The sequence below is a fragment of the Gobius niger genome, assembly GCF_951799975.1.
Source record: "Gobius niger genome assembly, chromosome: 18".
NCBI classification, from domain to species: Eukaryota; Metazoa; Chordata; class Actinopteri; order Gobiiformes; family Gobiidae; genus Gobius; species Gobius niger.
Genome location: NC_136869.1, coordinates 9922305 through 9947264, shown reverse-complemented (window position 1 = coordinate 9947264; position 24960 = coordinate 9922305). Strand labels below are relative to the sequence as shown.

Below are 24960 nucleotides of genomic sequence, written 5' to 3'. Positions count from 1 at the left end.
TACCATCTATGGATTAATCACTCATAATCATCACCTCTCCTCCACTGCTGCTGCTGTGTGGCTTTAATTCAGTTCTGCTCTAGCGCCTGTCTCATCCTGTTACTCCCCCATCACGTTTATACATCCAAACAGACAGCCTCAGGGGGGGAATACAGTAGCTGCACAACACCGTAATAACATGCAGCGATGAGAGGGTTTTCCTCAAGAGACGGGGATGGGAGGAGAGAGAGGGGTGGGGCCAGAGGAGCAGAGGCATGGACTCAAAGTTGGAGATTCAGTTACAAGTAAAGTAACACACACTGGACATGGGACTGTTGACACTTGGAGGATAATCAGAGGGAGTTCGACTTTATTTGACTGAAGTTTGACACTTTTTTTTTTGACGTGGATTGAAAAGTCATTCAGGGAGCAACATTAAGAGAGTTGTTTTTGTTACAATTGTTGAAAAAGAAGCAATTGTTGATTTTGTTTGCATTTTTTTTTTTCCTATTTGAAGTTGTCCAACATTGATTTATATTTGTGGAGTCATTTTTTCTTTTTCTTTTTTTTTTTTTTAGTGGTTGTTTATTCTCATGTGCTGACGGATTGTGAATATTTTGCGGGAGGAATATATATATTTTTTTGTATTTTCAGTTCAAAACCCCCCCCTCCCATTCAGCTCCCTTTAAAACCCGGCTTGGCTCCTGTCCCGTTTGAGCCTGATCTGAGTAATGGAGCTGGAGCGTTTGGGTGGCGCGGGGGTCAAACCGGAACGGGGCAACATTCGCCTGTACCGGGTCGCCTTGGCCATGTGCGCGTGCGTCTGCGCGGCTCTGCTCCTCGCGCTCATCCTCGGTAACGGTGAGTAACGTGGTCCAGTGGTGGGTTGATGTGTGTACTATGTGTAATGTACTGTCCTTAACCCCTGACCCCTAACCCCTCATGTTACCTCATACAAGACCAGATCAAAGACTGAATCAGGAATAAATCAAGGCGCAACCAAGTCCAAACTAACTCCTAACACTTCCAAATGAGTACTTACTAAACCACATGTAAAGTATATAACTAATCCAGGACATTTCTAAAGGCTAAAAGTCTTGTACTGTCTGAAGTCCTGTGTTCAGCTCTTCCCACGCGCACAAGTCTTTTTCCACTTTTTCCACTAAACTCCTATAATTTGAACTGGAAGTGTATACTACGCTGCTCTAGATTATAGTATAGGCTGCACGCTGACTGTAAATAAATAACTGGAGTAGGAGCAAAGGTCTCGTACGGGACACTTGCTGGGTCCTCCTGCGTCCCACTATTTTTGGGTCATATAAGGTTTCACCCACATTTTGAACCTTTTTAACCCCCGGGTAAAGTGCCGTGGGAGTCTGACTTAAAGAAACAGAGCTGTCTGTGGAAGAAAAGAAGAAAAAAAACTCTTAACTGAGCACATTTTCTCCAGTTCAGCTTAACCCAAATCTGAAAGCTTCCCAGCTGGAGCTTAGAGCCTGTGGACCAGTGTAGTGCCTCATTTGAAAGCTAAGACCAACAAAGTTTATTGTGACTTTTTTGTCACTTTTTAGTCACGCTTTTGTCTCTCTGGGCTAGGTTCACAAAAACAAGTAAAAAAGTTAGAGTTGTGTAGTGGGAGCAGTAGCGGAAAGTAGTACCAGCCACAGCAGTTGTGGCAGTCGTCGTCATGGTAACAGCTTGAGATGGGGAGTAGCCAAAATATTCATTCAAGTAAGTGTAACATTACTTTCAAATTGTTTGCCTCAACTAGATGCAAAAAAAAAAAGTCTGATTATTTGTCAAGTAAAAAAAGTACTTTGTAAAAATACGACTTGAGTAATTGCGAAGTACATTTGCATTGTTAGAATCTGCCAAATGAAAAATACAAACTGTTGTTGTATTATACAAATACTATACATCCTGAAATGAGATGAAACTTACAATTCTTGAGATCGTTTACAACAAAATTAAGCTTAAAGATCTGATGATTTGAAATTGTATTAGTCAAGTGAAGTTTTTCTCACTTTCCAATGAACTCACCACAGAAAGAAAAACATGTTTTACTTTACAACAATATATTACTCAAGCAGAGGTAAAAAGTACTGTGTGATAAAATTACTCCAAGAAGTACAGTTACCACCCAGTTACTGCCATCTCTGGAAACAATGATAGCTGTAGTAGTACTGTATGTATATTAACACATTGAGGCCCCCCTGTTATGGGGATTTAGCTGTAGAGCGCCAACAATCCAGACCATGTTTTATATTTGTAGCACCACAGCATATTCTGTTATAGCAATGGACACATGCTGTGGCTCGTTTGAAAGACGAGAAGCTATGCTCTCCGTAGGTGAAAACAGTTTAATTCTAAGGGCCTCGGTTCTTGAGATATCCAAAGCTAAACAAAGGCTAGTTTGATCAAAATCACAGATTTTTAGATTTGGAGATAACGGGGGTTTTATGAAACACTCTCCTTTCTGATTAACTCCTCTCTCCAACTCTCTCCTCCTCCATCCTCTCTGGACTGACATTCATGTTATGGGTAGAGGCAAATGCATAAATGTATTCAGGAAGGGAAGTTGCGTGTCGTCAAATGCTCCGAGTGCTAAAGCCCAAAAAAATGATACATTTATATACTTCTCTGTCCATGTGATTTGGCATATGTTGGTCAGACAAAAAGACAATTAAAACAAAGGATCTCAGAACATAAGACTGCTATCAGAACAGGCAATATGCACTATGCTATTGCCAAACATTACAAAGAAGCAAATCATGGTTCACCATCCTCTTTGAGGTTCTTTGGAATCAAAAGGGTTACTGTGTCCACAAGAGGGGGCAATATTCTGAAAAAGTTGTACCAAAGAGAGATGTTTTGGATTCACACTTTGAACACTATGGCACCCCATGGACTGAATGACGATTTTAGTTTAAAATGTGTTCTTGGTTAAACATGCAGGTTCTCATTGTCTATGTAGAGCACTGTGAGTTTGATCATCATTTATTTCACTTCTGTTCATCACAGAGTTGTCAAAACCACACATAAGGTGTATTAGAGTGTCTAGATTGCGTAGTTTTTCCGTTTTGGGCAGTAGAAAGTAGTAGGATCAATATATGGATCACAATCACCTGCACTATGACTGTAAACATGTATAATAAGTGCATTTTGATAACAAATATTCACACTTTTTGTTTTTTGTTATTCATTGCACATGCGATTTCACACAGCAGATTCATCCTTTTTTGCACATTTTCTGACAATCTGCACTATCGCCCTTGTGTTTTCTTCAGTACTGCTGGAATAAGAGAACTGGGATATCAATAAAGTATTATCGTATCAGTATAGTAGAGCAATGGCACTAATACAAAGTGAAAGCTGATTGTACTATAGTAAAAGTAGCTGCAGAAGTCGAAGCGGTAATTGCGCAGCACATGGGAGTTCCCCTGTTGTGATATAAATAAAATCAAATTAAATGAAATTGTGGTTACTGTGTAAAACAGTGGAAGCGTTGTTGGCGCGTTCACAGGGGGGTGACTTAATTAAAAGTGACTGCATATTTTATCAGGGAGCGCGGTGTCAGGAAGAGACAGGGGAGAGTTATCACACGGCCGCGTTAAATAAACACAGTTGCACAGTTAATCTAATCCATGAACATTTTGGCCTCCATTCTGACCTCGATGTCGACACTAACGTTGTGGGAAGGGATTCACAATTACAAGATAACAGAGTGTGACTAATGTATTCGAGCTTTAACAGATGCATGTTTTTGTGTTTTACCTGATCTGATGGTGCAATAATGAATGGGGGTAAAGAGCTTTTATAAAGCTTGTAAAAAACCCATATTGAAAATCTGATAAAATTGGAATATATTGAAAATGGACTGTAAGCCATAACCATCATTACTACAAACAAAGGCTTGGCATATGTCACTTTGCATGTATGAGTCTATATCATATATTAGTTTCACATTTTAAGTTGAATAACAGAAGTAAATGCACTTTTTCATGATATTATAATGAACAACTGTAATTAGACTATATTTGTGGTGAAGACAGGACAGTGAGGGCCACATACAGAAAAATATACAAACAACTGGGCCGCACTCAGTAGAGGTCAGATATATAACGTCACCTTTATTGTATTAAAGTTAGCAAATTCCACAAAATGTTAACTATGCATTTTAATTAAATATGCTTAAAGTAAAAACAGCCTTCATCACAGCTCTCTATTAATGGATTTTCATTTATTTTATATATATTCAATTATAAAAAAAATATGAATAAAAAAGTCCATTATATTTGTTGAATATGCAGCAGGCCGCAGTTGGCCCGCAGGCCGTAGTTTGGACACCCCTGCATTAAAACATTCTTTAGAAAGGACTTAGCTAGCTTGTTTAGTATTTGAATTAACATTTTTTTCTGAAGCAAATCCAAATTTCAAATTGAAAAAGTGCATTGTCTCCCCCTTAAAGCTGGGGTACCTGAGCGATAACCGTTCACAGCAAGAAGGTCCTGGGTTCGATTCCCACCTGGACGGGGCCTTTCTGTATGGAGTTTACATGTTCTCCCCGTGTCTGTGTAGGATTAGGGTACTCCGGTTTCCCCTACCACTAAAAACATGTACAATAGGCCAGGATGAATGAAAGTGTGTTTGAGAGTGTGAGTGCGGGACGACAGATAGAAACGAGCCCATGGCCACAATCCGGTGTGACGTGTTTACATGAGACTCATATGTTCATCAACCAATAGAGAATAAATTAACCAATGAAGCCACTGCAGAGTTTGTTGTAAACACAGCAAAACAACAGACCTTGTTGCCTTGTCTTCAACTAAATGTTAAATGAACAATGTTGTGGTTCCCCCTGCTTCACTTTGCCTCCGCTCTTTTTAAGCTTTTTAAGTAATTATAAGCAATTAATAGGCCATGAATAATATGTTTGTATGGCTAATAATAACCTGCTTATTATACTATTATCAACTATAGGTGTAGCCTATACCCTAACCTTATTCCTAACCCTAATCCCTAACCCTAAAAAGATTACTAGAGCTTATTGGAACCTTATTAATACCTAACAAGCACCCCTTAATATAAAGCGTTACCAAAGTGTTTTTATTTCATTTGGCTATTTCTTTTTTTTTTATCTTGAAAAACAGACTTCCCCAAGTATAGTGGCCAACAAACAGCCTTCTTCAGCAGTCCTCTTTCCTCATGCCAAATATATTGTGTATGCAACATCTTCTATACAGTGGAACCACAACCACAAACTGTAATTAAAAGAACAATCACAGTTGAAGCCACATATTGCCTGACACTGGCCATGTGAAGTCAGCCTTTCCAAATTAAGTAATGAACTGTGTAAGCTTTCCCATTGTTAATTCAACCATCGCCTTTCCATATGCCATCCATCAGTGGCACTTTAAACAGCGCTTTCAGGGGGTGGTCCCAGCAGGGAGGGGTCCCAGGATGTCTATGGGTTTTGGGCAAGTGCTGTTTTCACTGTTTTAGCGAATGGAAGCTAACATTTTTGTGGCTGCATTGAAGTGTAATTATGTTATGTGGCAATGTATGCAGTTAGCGCACGCCCACTCAGACTCCTCCACTCCCCTTCAGGCTCCAGTCATTTTGAACATACTCGAAGCACAAGTGGAGCAGTTCATCTCAAAAAAATAAATAAAAAGGCTTTGCACCAACCATGAAGAGTTATTTATATTTTGGAGAGCGCTCAAATGTTTGTACTTAAAGACTGAGGATTGGAAAACACCTCCAGACTTACCAGGAAGCACCACTGCATGTTTTAAGCTCATATAGGTTACTTTAATCTGCCTTCACTACACATTATCTATGGAGCTCATGAGAGGCCTAAACAATGTGCTCATAGAGAAAGTACTTACTGTAATTTCCAGGATATAAACCACTGATTTTTTCCCCACACCCGTTGAACCTTGTGGCTTATACAACGGTGCACAATCTATAGATTTGTATGGTCATATCTAATATTGTGTCATGTGTCACGCTGTTGCTGTCTTCCACCACATCTGTCCACCGGAGCGGGGTAAGCAGGATGTATAGGTCACCGTTCTCTTGGTAAAATTGACTGCACACGAAGAGAAAAGTCCAGTATTTCCAGCACTGATGCCACTTCCAATGCGCTTGGACGACCTGCGGCTTATAGACCAGTGTGGCCAATATGTGAAAAAATAAATAAAACAATATCATAATAATTAAAGGGATATTTCAGGATTTTTGACCTAGGGCCTCATTTCCTAGTTTTTTTCCTTTTAATTCATGCAGTCCTTATATTTGAAGAGTTAAGTGGTGCTACGCTAGTGCTAGGCTAGTGCATGTCTATGGTAACTAGTAGCCAGGGTTAAAAACCGTCTGACCCAAGCACAGTGCACCTGAGGCAAATCACTCATAACACCTGACTACTGATATAAATGTCTGTGTTGACTGAATAAGTATTGAAATATGACCATTTTGCATTTAAAATAACTTATATTTGAGCAGCTTCCTGGTTGTAAGCTACGCAGCAGCGAAGTTACTACACGTGGAATTCACAAAGGAGCTTTCTACAAATAAGATATGGCAACGTTTGGAGGACTACCTATGATTTTGAAGAGGTTTTTAATGCAGGCTACAAGTTAGCATAGACATGCGCTGGCCTAGCACTAGCCTAGCACCACTAAACTCTTCAAATATATAAATAATAAGGACTGCATGAATTAAAAAACAAACAAACAAAAATCTCCAGAAATCAACAACACTCTGGATAACTAGGAAATGAGGCCAAAAATCATGAATTATCCCTTTAATACATGTTGTTGGTGCGGCTTATATTCAGGTGCGCTCAATAGTCCGGAATTCACTGTCCTTTATTTTAGGCTACATGTGTCAAAAAGTATATCCTTTATTATGCTTTATTGAGGCTCTTATAACTATAGACATTGGTGTTTGTTGTAGCATAGCTGAAAATAATGTATGTGTATGTGTGTTCGAAAATATCCCTAGTTCAAAGAATGTAGTTATATGCAATTATACCCAACACCTGCAGAGGGCACACTTCTTTGTGCGACATGTATCAAAACTGTTTGGTTGGCTGCTAAGGACAACACTCAACATGAATTATCTGCTATAAATAAAGGCTTTTTTAGAAGAGTTGTCCTTCTTCTCTCATCACTTCATGTGTTATATGTTTATGATGAGGATGTAATCATAATATGGTTAAACCCTAAAAAAAGGACATTATGCTTGATATAGTGGCTTCAAAAAGCTACATTTGGGCATGCCTCCCCTTTAAGATGAAAATAAGACCTGGGTTGCTAAATGTGGCACTACACTGCTGAAGTCATAGCCAACATAAACACAGATGTAGTGGTTCACAGTCTGTGTAATTAACAGAGAAACGGTGCGGAAGGAGGATGTTTTGTTCTTTCGAGGAATGTGTGCTGTGAATCTGTGGTCGCGCCAAAAGACGATAAACATTTCTGTCATCTGCGGTGGCTCCTGTTCAGCCCAGGGATGTCGTGAAATGAGCTTAGCTCAAGCCGGAAATTACCTTTGTGATGTAAACAGGCAGGAAACAGGTCATTTTTGAAGGTCATGCTTTGTTTCATTCTATCTTATTTTGCATGTCCTTATAAACTTACTTTTTTGGATATTCTACAGTAAAAACCTAATCTGGTTCAGGCTTCACAGAGGCAATTTAAGTTTAAAAATGATCAGAACAAGGAAATAAAGTTGGGAGTTTAAGAACAAGTTGACGGACCATTCCCAGTCATACTGTAACACTGGAATGACAAAGCCTGCCACTTATATAGAGCTGTGATATATCAGCTATCTGAATTCAATGTGAGTGTGGTTTATTAGATTGTACGGACGGTAATGAAATTAAACCCGCTTTGTCAAACCAAAGTGCTCTTACACGACAAGAGACCGGGATGAGTTACAGGAAATCCAGCTATTAACGAACTTTATTTTCTGAAAGTTTGTTCGGTTTTAAAACTATGGCACCTCAAGACTCTGATTCAAACTGTAAATGTTGTTGCCATCCGTTTATACAAAGCTATTTTTCATATTGTAAACTGTAAGGTCTCAGTTGACAACCGTACATTGAGTGATTGTGATACGAATGGTTTACATTGTGAGTGTTTCTTAAAATGGGAATGATTTAAAGATGTGAGTGAAATGATGATTGCTTTTCATTGTTTGCTTCAGCCTGGCAGACGGCATGTTCTTCTTTTTTAGACTAATTTTTCATGTGCATTGTCCCTGACACTGTAAATCAAAAGCCAAAGATCAATTTCAGAACTTTTCCCTCTTAGAATAGTCTGTTCTAGGTTGTTTCTGTGATGTGGCTGTTTCCTAGAAGCTTTTTCATTACCTTGTACCACAAATGACGGATCCCCATAAGTTACTACAACAGCCTGGGTCCACAAAATGTAAACAGTTATTGACAAAGAAGAACAAATAATAACACAATCCTCATTATGGCTGAAAATGTCTATTTGACAGATGCTTCCTATAGTGTCTGCATTTGTGTCCCAATTTTTATGTTTTTTTTTTTCTTTTCCTTTGTAGTCTCCAGTCAAAAGTCCACTCAGGAGGAGTTCTGCCTGACCCCAGAGTGTATAGAGGCAGGTAAGTACAGAACAGACTAACTTTTACCTCGTCAAAAATGGCTTTGTAGTTTTCAGTTGCCATTAATTCGAAGACAGTAAAAAAAAATGCTAGATTGTCAAGGATTATTTGCAGATTCACTGTTGCCTCATCCAAATAATATCGCCCTTTCCCTTCACATGAGGTTTTATTCTAGAACATGAACACAGCCTGTTATGTAAGTTGTTCACTGTGTGCTCTCCTACAGCTGGGTCTATTCTGAGTAAGATTGATCGCTCGGTGGACCCCTGTGAAGACTTCTACTCTTACTCCTGTGGAGGCTGGTTAAAGGAGAACCCCATCCCTGAAGACTCCTCCTCGTACGGGATCTACCCCTGGCTCCGGCAAAATGTCGACATCAAACTGAAAGGTGCAGTGTGACTAACAAACTCTACTGTGCCTACAAAGACCTTTCACCTGAGCAATTAGACTGGTTAAAACACGTAATATTTCTTACGTTTTCTGTTTGTTGTTGTTGTTCCAGAGTTACTAGAAGCTCCCTCAAACGCAGATGAATTAGACGCTGTGAAGAAGGCGAAGATCCTGTATCGTTCGTGTCTGAATGAAAGTGAGTGTAAACCAAAGCTAATCAATTACAAATTCATTACAAGGCAAGGGCTTCCATGAAGAGGGGGATTGATTGAGGAGCTGTGGGGGAAAGGGATGAAGCTCAAATGGCTGTGGGTTGTTCGGCCACAGGGATTGGGCGGAGAATGCTTGAATTAAAGAAGTAAAAAAAAAAAATCCCATATGGAGTCCCACAAGGGTCAATTTTGGGACCCTTGAAGTTCAGCATTTACATTGACATAGTAGCACCAATCTTCTCCTGAGTGTAGCAAGAAAAATATATGCCTCACATTTTAGACAGCAAAATTAAATATCCATGTGTTTCTTAGTATTTTGTTCAAAACATAGAATGAATGAGTTCTATTGCAAGTCCCTCTGAAATGAACTCAATGTATTCTTGTAAATTTCTCTTTACATAACATTGTTTTTCATTGCCAGATCTGTTTCAGTGCCATACAACTATAAAGTCACTTCTTCTTAATGTGTCATCTGTAGAGTATTGTAACAAATACACACTGGGAATATTGTGACATTTAAGAGAGTTACACAACAAATCCTCTACTGACTGAATGGCTTCTCTTAGCTGTCCTGGAGGGGCTGGACTCGAAGCCCATGCTGCAAACCCTGCGGCTTCCCGAGTTCCGATGGCCCGTGGTGGGGGAGGGCCTAGGAGGGGAGTACCAGTGGTCCCAGAGCCAGTGGAGCCTCCTCAACACTCTGGCCCAAATGAGGAACCAGCACAGCAAGAGCGTCCTCCTGCGCCTCTACGTGTCTCCAGACGACAAAAACTCCCTGCACTACATCATCAAGGTCAGCCCGTGCTCCTGCATCAGTTATGTGGTATCTGTACAACAAATACAGAAAACAGAAAGACACATGGCATCGCAAAAGTAGCACGAAAATCTATAGTCCATTTTCACTTCGTCCTAAAACCACCGGGGTAGAAGAGATTGTCGCAACAACATGGCTGAAGTTTTATATTTCTTTTTTATCTAATGTTGCAGCTGGACCAGGCCTCTCTGTCTCTGCCCTCCAGGGAGGACTACACCACCAACACCTCTGCTGCCAAAGCTGTGAGTCTGAGCTTCATCTGTCACACACATCGTCAAAGTGTCCTCCGGCAAAACAGGACACAACAGTTATCCATATTTATATCTGAAGTGAGACTGTGCAACCAATAATTATGTACTTGACTACAATTAAAGTCTATTCATAAGGTTGTTTTTTTGTGTGTGAATAGCGTCTGATTGGATGTGATTATTATTTTCACTGCTGGATTGGATGAATCTTAGACTAGAAAAGATATACAACCATCTCTCTCCCCTTTACTTCATCAGTATCGAGCGGCTCTGCTGAATTTGATGGTGGATACGGCCGTGATGCTCGGGGCTCCACAGAAATCAGCGCAGACGCAGATGGAGAAAGCTCTGACCTTCGAGACCAAACTGGCTCATGTAAAGCATCACTTCTGATTAATATCAAACCTCTTTAAAGTAAAGTTTGGTGCCTAAATGACATTTGTATGCCATTTAAAGCTGCATTGCTTTATATGTGGGGGAAAAAGTTGATATTTGTGAATATTTGACTTTGTAGTGACCCAGCAGCTGTATAAATGATCAGCATGGCACCTTTAATTTCCATCACATTGGTCTCTAGGACACTCCAGGAACAATTGTTTGGAAGGTTTTCATTGCTGACGGACTCTCTCACTAGAAAACCTACAAAACAATTGATCCTGGAGCGTTTTAGAGACCACTGTGATCAAAAGTAAAAGCTCCACGCTGACCACTGGGTCACTACAAGGCCAAATACGCACAAATATCAACTTTTTTATTTCCTCACATAAAAAGTAGCATAATACACCTTTAAACTTACTTTCTTGCAGATCCTGATCCCTTATGAAAACCGCACCAGTGAGTCCATGTACAACAAACTCACTATCGCTCAACTACAGAAGTCTATTCCACAGGTAAAAAATAAAAAGTAGTTAAAGCAGTACAAAGTAACCTGTTCGTAGTCCCTCTGGAGGTTATACATTCAATGGGATGATTTGGGGGCCTTTCATCTTCCCCTGGTGTCTCTGGCCAGAAAACCACAATTGCAACATTCCTGCTTCTGGGTCAGAGCCACCAATACACACTAATGGAATCACGAAGAAGAAGCTACCAGGCTAACGGGCAAAGCTAACTATGGGCTAGCACCACTTAAACAGTATTTACAGCCAAGTTTGAGTGAAAAAAAATGATCTCCATTGTGTAATTGGATGTACAATATCCCTCTCTCCCTTTGTCTTTTCTGTCAGCGTAATGTTTACTCTCACGGACAGTTAATGAGTAAAAACCGCAACATGCTACGACACCTGCAGTGGTGCTTGTGGCTTCTAGGGGCATGAGTTACTTTGTACTGCTTTAAAAGTGAATCCAATTTTCACACCATTTGTGTCCATGTAGTTCGACTGGTTGGGGTTCGTGAAAGCCGTGGTGGAGACTTCAGGGCACTACAATGTCTCCTCCTCTGAGCAAGTCATCGTCAGGGCGCCTCAGTATTTCAAAGAGCTCTTCAAGCTCATCGAGACCACAGATCCAAGGTGCGTTTATTTCGCAAAATTGTTTATGCTGCTTCACTGCCTTTCGTCCATGCTGGCATAGTAAAGCTGCCTCTCGCTGTAGGACTGTAGCCAACTACGTTCAATGGAGGACAGTTTTCTCCAGGGCCACAACTCTGAGCCGACGGTTTCTCTACAGATACTTGGACTATGCACGGGTTTGTAAAAACTGACTCCACTTTTGAGAATTAGAACTCTTCTCCCACGCCTTCAAACTCCATAATTGACGCTTATCTCTGTTCAAATAAACGGCTAAGACCATGCATCACTTAATACAATCCACTTGTTTTAGCCGGACAATGTCACCTCTGCCTCTCCTCTCACTAGGTTACCACGGGAACGACCTCACTGACCCCTCGCTGGGATAAGTGCGTTAACTACGTGGAGAACTCGCTTGTTTACGCCACCGGTCGCCTTTTTGTCAGCATGCACTTCCAGGAGGACAAGAAACACATGGTACATGACATTAACAGCCTTGCGCTTATACATATTTATCCAACTGCGTGTCTGTGTGCTTGTAAGATTATTTTGTTCAAATAGTTTGATGGATAAACACACATGCTGCTCTCGAACTGATGCTCTCCTGCTATGTCCAGATATAACGGTATTTTTAAGATAGATATCTGTTGATAAAAGCCTAATAATCGACTCATAGTTTAGTTCTAGATGAGCCCACATTTTGGTAAGGACTAGACCTGGTGCTTAGTGTTATGGTTTAGTCCTGATTTGATGTTAATCCTGGTTTAGTTCATGTCTGGACCTTGTCGTTTGCACATATTTGTTGGTTCTGGGGTTCTCGATTCAGCTCTTGTCTGGACGAAATTCATTCCAGATCTGTGCGTAAACTTGATACGATTCTGTCGTCGCCAGATGGAGGAGCTGATCGAAGGCGTCCGCTGGGCGTTCATCGACATTTTAGAGAATGAGAACGACTGGATGGACAAACCGACAAAGCAGAGGGCCATCGAAAAGGCAAGAATAAAACGTACATTCCAGTATATACTTTAAGACCACTACGACTTCTTTAACTTCAATCAGTCCCCCTGCTCCTGCTGGAATTACTGCACTACTACACAGCTACTACAATTGTGCAAATCTTTTCATATTATTGTCCAGCAGCACATGACTCATTAAAAATGCCCTCAGGGGTTTTAACTCATTCCGTACTAACACGATTCCACTAATTAGGCCCCGACTGTCACAGACCATTACGATCACTGTCATTGTGCTTCATTTTGACAAGTTACCCACTATGATCTGTTGCCCATTTCTCTATATCAGTGGTCCTCAACCTTTGAGTGTAACAACCACTGGTGTTCGTGCCCCCCACAGGGCACGGATTCGATTCAAACTACATCAAAACAACCAGCAGATTGAGAATCATATATGATCTATATACGCCAATGCAAAATGGAAATCCTAAAGCTTTACTTTTACTCTGACACTCTTTAACTTTCTATGGTGCGCAAAGACACAGTCCAGTAGCTAGCTTTGAAATACATGGAGGCCTTGGAAATGTTCGCACAGTAAGGACAGGATTGCTATTACCTTCAAGCAGTAATAAGTAACTTATTTTCCTTACTAAATCCTTTTCGCAGTCCCTCTGGGGGTAATGCAAGTGTTAATGGGATTATGGGGGGGGGGAATCAAAAAGAAGAAGCTAACAGGCTAACGGGCAAACCTAACTGCGAGCTAGCGCCATTTTAAGAGTATTTACAACCAAGTTTGAGTGAAAAAAAGGATCTCCATTGTGTTATAGGATGTACAATATCCCTCTCTCCCTTTGTCTTTTCTGTCAGCATAGTATTTACTATCACGGACAATTAATGAGTAAAAAAACTTGCAACTTCACTGTTATTTACAACTTCCTCAACTACTATACTAACTAAGTCATAATTACTACCATTTAAACTACTGCACATAAGCAGAGCTGGCTGATGAAATTATCTTTGGCAGAAGAGCCACTCAAGGTTTCAATCTTCTTTGAAAACCTTTCTTCACACAGAAAAGTATTTTTGTATTCGCATGACCTGAAGCAACCCCTGCAGCAGTATCGCTGTGGCTTACATAACCGTTGGAAAACATCTTTCTTGATTTTGTGACTGTGACCTGCCGCCTCTTTTTAGTATTGAACTGAATTGACAAAATCTCTTTTGTGTCCGTCCGTCCTCACAGGCTCACGCGGTGCTGCCCAAGGTCGGATACCCAGAGTTTATCCTGAACGACACCTACCTCAATGAAGATTTGAATGAGGTTTGCAAAACACATCACCTTTTTTTGGCGACAAATCAAAGTCTGTGGCTGTCTAAACAAATAAACTTAGACATGATCAAGGTTGCTATAGTCCTATATAACACCTCATATATTCATGCACGGTGAGGTGAAGTGGCTTGTGCACAATGGCAGTATGTATCGCCAATAGTAGGATACGAACTCTCAGCCTTTGAGGAGGGTGGGCGAAGGTTTCCAACAATGCCACTGTGATGGCTGTATTGTAAAGATGATTATAAAGAAGTATTCAAGAAGTACAATAGATACAGCGGGACCTTTTGTCCTTCTTGTATGTACTTCTCTACTGATTAGGTTATTTCTACATAGGTAAATTTGCTCTCTACATTGGCCAACTTGTCAGAAGAATAGACACAATACAATAAGTGTAGCTGGAGTGCAAGCCAGTAGGTTTTGTTGAGGAACTATTGTAATGGTTTCAAGGTTTTGTGAGACTTCAAAGCAATTGAGTGTGCTGAATAATAGAAAGAATAATAGAAAGTGAGCGCTGCTGAGGTCCCATAGGTGTGATAGGTATTGGTAAACTCACGGGTGCTCTTCCAAGGAGCCGATAGTGCATGAGGACAGAAGAGAGACTGGCTGTGCGTGTCAAAGGCAGTCAAAAATGGGTAGGAGGCACTCCGGAGTAGCAAAAATTAAAAATCCTTTATTGGTGCATGGACAAAATAGATTAAAAAACGCCAACGCGTTTCGACAGCTATGTCTTCATCAGGGCGATCTTTGTGAGTGAAATTGCTTACAGGTGTGTTAAATACCCGAGAGGGCACACGTGAGGTATCACGTGACCCGGTGTAGCAAAATAATGCAACATAAGATCATCGAAAAACATTCAACAAGCTACTTGCATATGTGGACAGGACATATTGAAAGGCATATTAAAAGGCATTTACATGCGGGAGAAAACAACTTATGTGAACAGTTCCATAATGACTGAGTATAGAAAAATCGTTCATAAAGGTATTCACAAGAGCATTAGTGAGGGGACGACAATCAGTGTGTTAATGCTTACATATGACACCATAATAGAACAGGAGACGGAGAACACCGAGAGTCACACTTGCGAAACCAGGAATTTGTGCTGTGGAGAGGGATGTCAAAGGAAGGGGGAGAAATCTATCTCCTCATTTAGGCCCGGGGGGCTGGTGGCTTGCAGAGCCTCGATCCAGAAAGTTTCTCTCTGTAGGAGTCTTTTGAGTCTGTCACCCCCCCTCCGGTCATAGGGGATCTCCTCCAGGACCATTACTTTGAGATTGTTGAGACTTAGATGGCCGCTGTTTTTAAAGTGTTTAGCCATCGGATAGTCTAGATTTTGTGTTCTGATGGCATATTTGTGTTCGGCGAATCTCTGTTTTAGTTTGCGTTTGGTTCGTCCAACATAGAAGCTTCCACACATGCAGTCGAGTCTGTAGACGACATAAGTGGAGTTGCAGTTGGCGAATGAGCGACAGTGGTATGTTTTAGAGAGGTCAGAGTTAGTGAAGGTGGTAGTTCTGTTGATGTGTGAACAATGAGTACAAGAGCCACATCTGAAGGTACCTGTAGGCTTTTTTAGAAAGGTTGTGGGCTTGTTGGCAGGTGTGTAGTTCCGTACTAGTTTGTCCCTTAAAGTTGGAGGCCGTTTGAAGGAGAACAAAGGAGGATTAGCAAAGGCTGGGCCCAGAGTGCGATCGCATGAAAGTATGCTCCAGTTTTTATAAATTATCCTTTTGATTGTGTGGGCCATGGTACTATATTGTATAGGACAGAAAATCCTGTTTTTCCGTAGTTGAGGCCAATTGAGTGTGCTATTGTTGGCAATGTATTTCAATGTGTTTATGTTTTACAGTTACAGTTTGCTGAGAAGGACTACTACGGGAATGTGATGCAGACTCTCAAGTTCATCGCTCGGTCGGATCTCGCCTGGCTCGGGAAGACTGTCCCGCGAACAGAGTAAGTTTAGCTCCGTCCATCCCTCTTCTCCTGCTTATCTGTTGCCTTCAGGCTCAGCACCAGGCGTTGCCAAACCGGGCGTCATAACTGACCTCGTTGGGCTCTCATCATAAAGGGTCTGACCTGTTTGTCATGGGTGGCCCGTCCAGGAGAACAAAGGCCCCGACATCACAGCTCCCGGGATCAATCGAGCGCTCAAACCCCTCGCTTCAAGGAGAGGACAGTTCATGGAATATAGTATAAATTAGATTGGAAGGAAGGGAGGAAGGAAGGAAGGAAGGAAGGAAGGAAGGAAGGAAGGAAGGATGGAAGGAAGGAAGGAAGGAAGGAAGATAGGAAGGATGGATGGAAGGAAAGAAGGAAGGAAGGATGAGGAAGGAAGGAAAGAAGGAAGGAAGGATGGAAGGAAAGGAGAAAGGAAGGAAGGAGGAAGGAAGGAAGGAAAGAAAGAAGGAAGGAAAGAAGAAAGGAAGGAAGGAAGGAAGGGAGAAAAGAAGGAAGGAAAGAAAGAAAGAAGGGAGGAAGGAAAGAAGGGAGGATGGAAAGAAAGAAGGGGCCCTTTATTGTGTATTTTGAATCATATTTCACATGGTCATTAAAAAGAAATTACAATGAAATACCGTCTTTATGAAATCACTTTAGTATTAATGTTCTTGCCTCTGTGTTGGATTGAAATTCTGCCTGTGCTTCCGTTGCAGATGGTTCACCAACCCCACAACAGTGAACGCCTTCTACAGCTCCTCCACTAATCAGATCAGTAAGACCATTCAATCATTCAGAGTACGGCATGTGAGCGGATCAGGGAGTCCAAATGTGACAGGAAGGATTTAACACAATACACTAGCACACAGGAAACCATTATTCTTTGACCTGCAACCGATGCAGATGAGTTAGACACCTGTTACTTTTACATGTATGCCATTATGTGTAAAAGTATAAACGGTGAAAATGTAATCAAGGATCATCACACTACATCGTTTTGAAAAGGTTACTATGAAAGATGAAGCAGTTAAGGTTCCTATGGGATTAAAAAAAAAGCTTCAAGGAGAGGACAGTTCATGGAATATAATATAAATTGGATTGGAAGGAAGGAAGGAAGGAAGGAAGGAAGGAAGGAAGGAAGGAAGGAAGGAAGGAAGGAAGGAAAGAAAGGAATAAAGGAAGAAGGGAAGGAAGGAAAGAGAGAAAGAAGGAAAGAAGAAAGAAAGGAAGGAAGGAAGGAAGGAAAGACGGAAGGAAAGAAAGAAAGAAAGAAGGAAGGAAAGAAAGAAGAAAGGAAGGAAGGAAGAAAGGAAGGAAAGAAAGACGGAAGGAAAGAAAGAAGGAAGGAAGGAAGAAAGGAAGGAAGGAAGGAAGGAAGGAAGGAAGGAAGGAAGGAAAGAAGGAAGGAATGAAGGAAGGAAAGAATGAAGGAAGGTGAGACGGAAGGAAAAAAAGAAAGGAAGGAAAGAAAGAAAGAAAGAAAGAAAGAAAGAAAGAAAGAAAGAACGAAAGAACGAAAGAACGAAAGAAAGAAAGAAAGAACGAACGAATAAAAACGTAACATAAAACATAAAATAAATAAAATATACTTTTCTTATTTAGGATTTCCTGCTGGGGAACTGCAAAAGCCGTTCTTCTGGGGAAAAGAGTATCCGAGGTGAGATGACTGAAACAGGACACTCTTCACTGACAGAGCGCAGAAAACTCAGCGTTTTGATTTCACTAAGAGGCAAAAATTGGGCACTTTGATTATTAGATTTTGGAGAGGCAACCGTCCTTACAGAGGGAAACTGAACACGAAGAGAGATGAACGCTCTGTCAGACCGTATTCATATCATTAATGTGCAAAGCTCTTTCTTTTTTAATTTAACCTATAAACAAATAACCTAATGTTTATAATAACAATAAATGTGTTTTCATATCAATGCTGGTGTTATTCATGACTTAAGGAATGTAATGTTCCAGATCTTTAAGTTATGGAGCCATTGGAGTGATCGTCGGCCACGAGCTAACACACGGCTTTGACAATAATGGTGAGCATCACTCTGAGATTAAGAACAGATTACTTACATTATGGTTCTCATATTCTTTTTTTTATCTTCCTTCTGAACAGGTCGAAAGTACGACAAAAACGGAAACCTGGATCTGTGGTGGAGCGACTCTTCCATAAACGCCTTCAATAACAAAACTCAGTGCATGATCGACCAGTACAACGACTACCGCTGGGACGAGGCCGGACTTCATGTATGTGTCAATCATGTACTATATAGTACATGTACTATATAGAAACCAATCCTCTTCTTTCCTCTCAGGTGCGCGGGAAAAGGACTCTGGCGGAAAACATTGCCGATAACGGAGGGATCAGGGAGGCTTTCAGGGTAAATAAACTTCTTCTTCTTCTTCTTTCCTTCCTTCCTTGTTCTTCTTCCACTTCTTCGTCTTCCTTCCTTCCTTCCTTCCTTCCTTCCTTCCTTCCTTCCTTCCTTCCTTCCTTCCTTCCTTCCTTCCTTCCTTCCTTCCTCCCTAGTCTTCTTCTTCTACTCTTCCTTCTTCTTCCTTCCTTCCTTCCTTCCCCCTCTTCTTCTTCTTCTTCTTCTTCTTCTTTCATCGTCTTCTTCCTTCCTTCCTTGTTCTTCTTCCACTTCTTCCTTCTTCTTCCTTCCTTCCTTCCTTCCTTCCTCCTCTTCTTCTTCCTTCCTTCCTCCCTAGTCTTCTTCTTCTACTCTTCCTTCTTCTTCCTTTTTCTTCTTCCTTCCTCCCTCCCTCCTTCTGCTTCTTCTCCTTCCTTCATCGTCTTCTTTCTTCCTTGTTCTTCTTCTTCCTCTTCTTCTTCTTCTTCTCCTTCGTCTTCCTTTTCCTTCTTCCATTTTCTTCTTCTTTCTTCTTCTTCTTTCTTCTTCTAAGTTTCGATGCATCACTGGAATACTTTTGTCCTTTCCTTCTTCATTCAGTTTTCAATAGCTGCCAATACATTTTGTCAGGTTTTGTTACTCAACAGTGACCGCTCGTCTCAAAACATGTTCTGGTTCATTTCTCCCACAGTCTTGAAAAATAAATGTGTTGTGGTAACTCATGACCTTATAACATACAATTATTATAAACAGGAACTTTATAAACCAGATGATATCAAAGTTATTTTTTTACATTTAAGATAATGTCATGTGACTACAAACAATCCAAAATCTCTCAATCTAGAACAGACCCCCTTCTGTAAAATGTAATTAGCATTTACAATAAATTAAAGGCACACTAATGAAACGATAGATTTGAATGAGGACCTAACCTGTTTAAATCTCAAATTCAACTGCCTTTAGTCACATCTCCATGGAGACGAGCTGGAGACGCACCCACTCCCGGTAAAGTTACAGTATTTTTTTTAGGAGAGGCGAGGTGAGGTATTTCTTAGTGACGAAAATATATGTCACAATATAAATGCATGTATTTCAATATTATTTATTGGGTAAAAGTTTACGTGGTCTGGCTTTAAGGTGCAAAACATTTCAAATCCAGTTTAATATTAGTTTCAATACTGTATTTTGATATTCGGCTTAATTTCACTAAAACACATCAAATTCAATATCAGAAATGTAAAAAATATATCTCACACTTTTGAAAGCCAGAGTGTGTCTTTCATGAGCTCCAAACATTGTCAATTTTAGTTGTTTTCAATAGATATAGATAGCTGGTTCAAATGAGTTTTACCTAACCATGTTGAGTGAACATTACTATATATATTGCCTTTTGCTATGTAATTTTCATTGTTTAGGACGACAGATAGAAATAAGCATAGAGCTAAATCTGGTGCAGACATCTTTTTACTGTAACTGCACACTGACCTTTCCATAAACTAAAGTAACATTTGGTCTGATGTGTGTATACTGAACATGCAGATGTCTTCCCGTTGTTTTGGCAGGCATACCGGCGCTGGGTGGAGCAGAGCAGAGGGGGGCTGGAGGAGCCACTGCTGCCCGGAGTGGGACTCACCAACAACCAGCTGTTCTTCCTCAGCTTCGCTCACGTGAGTCCGTCCTGAACACTGAGTCCGTCCTGAACCCTGAGCCCGTCCTGAACACTGAGCCCGTCCTGAACCCTGAGTCCGTCCTGAACACTGAGCCCGTCCTGAACCCTGTGCCCGTCCTGAACCCTAAGTTCGTCCTGAACACTGAGCCCGTCCTGAACCCTGAGTCTGTCCTGAACACTGAGTCCGTCCTGAACACTGAGTCCGTCCTGAACACTGAGCCCGTCCTGTACACTGAGTCCGTCCTGAACACTGAGTCCGTCCTGAACACTGAGCCCGTCCTGAACACTGAGTCCGCCCTAAGCACTGAGTCCGTCCTGAACACTGAGTCCGTCCTGAACACTGAGTCCGTCCTGAACACTGAGCCCGTCCTGTACACTGAGTCCGTCCTGTACACTGAGTCCGTCCTGTACACTGTGTCCGTCCTGAACACTGAGTCCGTCCTGTACACTGTGTCCGTCCTGAACACTGAGTCCGTCCTGAGCACTGAGTCAGTCCTTAACCCTGAGTTCGTCCTGTACACTGAGCCTGTCCTGAGCACTGAGTCCGTCCTGAACACTGAGCCCGTCCTGAACCCTGAGCCCGTCCTGAACCCTGAGCCCGTCCTGAACACTGAGTCCGTCCTGTACACTGAGCCCGTCCTGAACACTGAGTCCGTCCTGAACACTGAGCCCGTCCTGTACACTGAGCCCGTCCTGAACCCTGAGCCCGTCCTGAACCCTGAGCCCGTCCTGAACACTGAGTCCGTCCTGTACACTGAGTCCGTCCTGAACCCTGAGTCCGTCCTGTACACTGAGTCCGTCCTTAACCCTGATTTCGTCCTGTACACTGAGCCCGTCCTGAACACTGAGCTCGTCCTGAACACTGAGCTCGTCCTGAACCCTGAGCCCGTCCTGAACACTGAGCTCGTCCTGAACCCTGAGTCCGTCCTGAACACTGAGCCTGTCCTGAGCACTGACGTCCGTCCTTCCGTCCTTCCGTCCTTCCTTCCTTCCTTCCTTCCTTCCTTCCTTCCTTCCTTCCTTCCTTCCGTCCTTCCGTCCTTCCTTCCTTCCTTCCTTCCTTCCTTCCTTCCTTCCTTCCTTCCTTCCTTCCTTCCTTCCTTCCTTCCTTCCGTCCGTCCGTCCGTCCGTCCGTCCGTCCGTCCGTCCGTCCGTCCGTCCGTCCGTCCGTCCGTCCGTCCGTCCGTCCGTCCGTCCGTCCGTCCTTCCTTCCTTCCTTCCTTCCTTCCTTCCTTCCTTCCTTCCTTCCTTCCTTCCTTCCTTCCTTCCTTCCTTCCTTCCTTCCTTCCTTCCTTCCTTCCTTCCTTCCTTCCTTCCTTCCTTCCTTCCTTCCTTCCTTCCTTCCTTCCTTCCTTCCTTCCTTCCTTCCTTCCTTCCTTCCTTGCCTACCAAGTATACCTTGACCTTAACCTTACCTTACTTGCTTCCTTCTTCCCTTTCTTTTCCTTCTGTCTGTCCTTCCTTCTTCCTTATTTTCTTCCTTCTTCCTTCCTTCTTTCCTCCTTATTTTCTTTCTTACCTACCTATACCTTAACCTTACCTTACTTGCTTCCTTCTATCCTTCCTTCCTCACTTTCTTTCTTCCTTACTTTCTTTCCTTCAGTTGTTTTTTTGCTTTGTTTTTTAATAAAGAGGAATGTTTCCGCTAATATGCCGTGTCCTGTTTGCTTTAGGTGCGCTGTAACGCCTACAGGACAGAAGCAGCCAGAGACCAGATCCAGAGTGGAGCCCACAGTCCTCCAAAATACAGGTCAGTGACACTATTAAGATCATTTTATTGTCTATTCACGGAGAAATGGAAATTGTATCGCTCTCAACCCTTTTAGAGGGTGAGAGTTCAGTGTCGGAGTAGATCGCAGTTTGTGAATACAGATGGAAGCAGAGAAGAAGAGAGTTCATCTTCCCGGCAGTCTAACTTCTCACTATGTTTGACTGCGGACTTGACTGCGGGATTGGCTTTGCAACTATTTCATAAACATGACCAGTCTGTGTCCCCAGGCATGAGCTAAACATGTTACAACAACAACAGTCCTTTTTTTAATGAGTTTCCGTGACTAAAACGCTACCCGCCACCATATTGGATGTTTCTAATGCCAAATGTCATCACTCCTGCCTTTCTCACTTTCTGCAGTAAGACAGAGGCAACAGCAATTCAATTACCTTGACCACAGGGTTATAAAGCCACATCTTAAAGCAAAATAACAGCTATATTACCAAGTATTTTGCCTAAATGATTAGAAACTCTGATTAGCTTATTGGTCTAATATAATGATTATAAAAGTCTTAATTAAAAAAACAGGCCTTGGACATAACATACTTGATGTAAATGATGTGTTGTGTCTATTGAACGTGGTCTTTTATCCCCCAGTATGGCGCTGACTGTCCTCCATGGAGATCATCTGCAATACCTCAATTAATAAACCGATTGTCTTTTCACTAAAACAGCAATGAAATGACAATAAAATGATCAACCAATCATGAGGATCATGCATGAACATCATATGGGGGAAATATACTTTCTAAAATATGGATAAGCACACAAAGTATAACTTTAGAGGTTAAAGTTAAAGTTTATACGTTTAGGTTTATGAAGTAATGCTGAACAAATGTGAATTATAATCATAATTCAAAATCATGAAGTATACATGAGACATTTATTTTGGTATTACTTGTACTATATATTATTGGTGCTTTTATATGAAAAACACAAAAAGACACCACTTTAGTGGAGGAGACAAACATAATGAAATCAGGATGTCTTAAGGATTAGCAAATGATCATGATTGTCGTACATTTGATCCTATAGTTATACTCTGTGTTCTTGTCCATAATTTAGTATGGACATATATAGTAGAGTATAGTAGATTTCCCCCATATGAGTCATGATGTTCATGCATGATCCTCATGATTGGTCATTTTATTGTCATTTCATTGCTGTTTTAGTGAATTCATGGTATTCTTATGTGATTCTCATGAAATGTGATGAATTATTAACATGTTCATGTACATTCATTACTATATTAGTAAGTTAGTTAAACATTTAATTCAGGGATTAAGTCATGTTTGTTTCTTAGAAGTCATGATTTAGTAATGCATGTTTCATAAAATCATGGATTAGTTCATGCATAAATTAACTCATGTACCATTATTATAAAGTGTTTTCAGAGGACTGAGAAGCAAACTGCCACACAAACGTACTTTAAAGAGCAGGTTATTGTTATTACTGGGGGGGATAGTGTGTAATAAATAGTGTTGACATAAATATATTACATCTCCTGTGTGTGTCTTGCTGCAGGGTGATTGGAGCCATGAGCAACTACGAGGAGTTCAGTAAGGCCTTCAGCTGCCCGCAGTCCTCGGTGATGAACCGGGGCTCGCTGTCCTGCCGCGTGTGGTGACCCTCCCCCTCGACCCTCTGACCTCACAGCAGCGGCGGCCACAGACTGATGTTTACAGAATACAGAGCCCCCGTGGTGCGCCCAGAACATTCAGAACTGAACAGACTATTCCAGGGAAAACGGGGACTTTAAAAAGGACTAGAGCCACGTTATATTATATTCTGTACTGTATTATAGCAGCAAGACTTTCAATGTACTTTTTATGTTATGTGTCAGATTTTAAAGAATATTGTAAAGAACTCTATAAATATTGTATACATGTTTCATTAATTGTGGTAGATTGAGAGAATTATAATGTTCTGATAAAGGAAAACCCATCTTTAAATGTATTTATATTGTGTGTTTGTTAATTCATTTGTTGTGAGGGGAACATATTAGTAGAAGTCCTCCAACATACTTTATTATCCACTTTGAAATTAATTCCACAAGTTCAATCAGGGAACATTTACATCTCGATCAGACAGAAGCGCGTGAATTGATTTTGAGACTCAAATGGACTCGAGCGCGTCACAAATAGTAAAAAAAAAACTCGACTCATTCACATTCTTACACAGATTTGTTCAAAGCCGATCCATGCAACACATTAAAGCACTTTGTTTCCTTTTCTCCTTTTTTTTTTTAAGAAGCTTTGTTTCCACAGCAGCGGCTTTTAAACACGTATGAAAAACTCTCAGGTGTTCCACAAATGATTCGGCGTTTGGGCGATACAGTTCCTGAACAAGGCCCTGTACTTTTACAGATTGGGATTGAACATTGAAAATAGTAATGGGTAAAATCCACCATGTTTATTTTATCACAAGTAGGAGGTGTGGTCTACGGTCAGGTCTGGGTACTGTTTCCTTTGTTTTCGATATTTCGATACCTGAACGATACTTTGCTCGATGCCTATACTCAAATATGTCGTCTAGAACCATAAAACAGATGAATAATGTTACTTTTCCTTACATTATAATTTCTTTTGCATTTGTATTAGTTGTTTAAGGTGAAACAACCAAGAAACTTCCTTTAACTACAAAAGGGCAGTAAAAACGCTTTCCAAGTTTTAACCAATTTTTTCATGTTTTTAATACCAAAATTTTAAATATTTTTTCCAGTTTGTTTCCTTAAATCCCCCACATGTTTTAACATGTTTTTTCCCCAATTTTCCACCGAAATGTACATTTTTCCCAATTTTTCCTGTTTTTTTTTTCAGTCTTTTTCATTTATTTTTTTCTCCCAAATTTACCCAATTTTCCCTCTTGTTTTTGCCATTTTTTCCCTAAATGTTGTTGTTGTTTTTTTTTATTTTTCCCCCCTACATTTCCAGCAATTTTTCCACATTTCCCCCAATTTTTCTTTGTATTTTCCCCCCAATTCCCCCCAAATTTTCCACTTCTTTTCTAAACTTTCCTTCTTCTTTTCAATTTTTTCAATACAATGATTGTATATTCCTTATCGGTAAATGCTTTCGATTTTTTTATATCTTATATTTTTTCTATACTAGTAGTACATAACCCTTTTTTTCTTTTAACTGGTATTGTTTAAAGGGACTATACGTAG

The 24960-nt window shown here is 41.0% G+C and overlaps 1 protein-coding gene across 1 annotated transcript; it reads left to right on the top strand.

The window, feature by feature from the left end:
- The first annotated feature begins 708 nt into the window (after nt 1-708).
- On the top strand, nt 709-23701 carry phex (phosphate regulating endopeptidase homolog, X-linked). Its single transcript, XM_079576582.1, has 22 exons — nt 709-840; nt 8554-8613; nt 8840-9001; nt 9116-9199; nt 9782-10008; nt 10203-10271; nt 10536-10652; nt 11084-11167; nt 11649-11785; nt 11868-11961; nt 12131-12259; nt 12674-12775; nt 13979-14056; nt 15918-16021; nt 16720-16778; nt 17606-17660; nt 17969-18036; nt 18117-18247; nt 18316-18381; nt 19917-20021; nt 21697-21773; nt 23319-23701. The coding sequence occupies exons 1-22, from the start codon at nt 711-713 to the stop codon at nt 23419-23421; spliced, it is 2241 nt and encodes a 746-aa protein (XP_079432708.1). The 5' UTR covers nt 709-710; the 3' UTR covers nt 23422-23701.
- The last annotated feature ends 1259 nt before the right edge of the window (nt 23702-24960 follow it).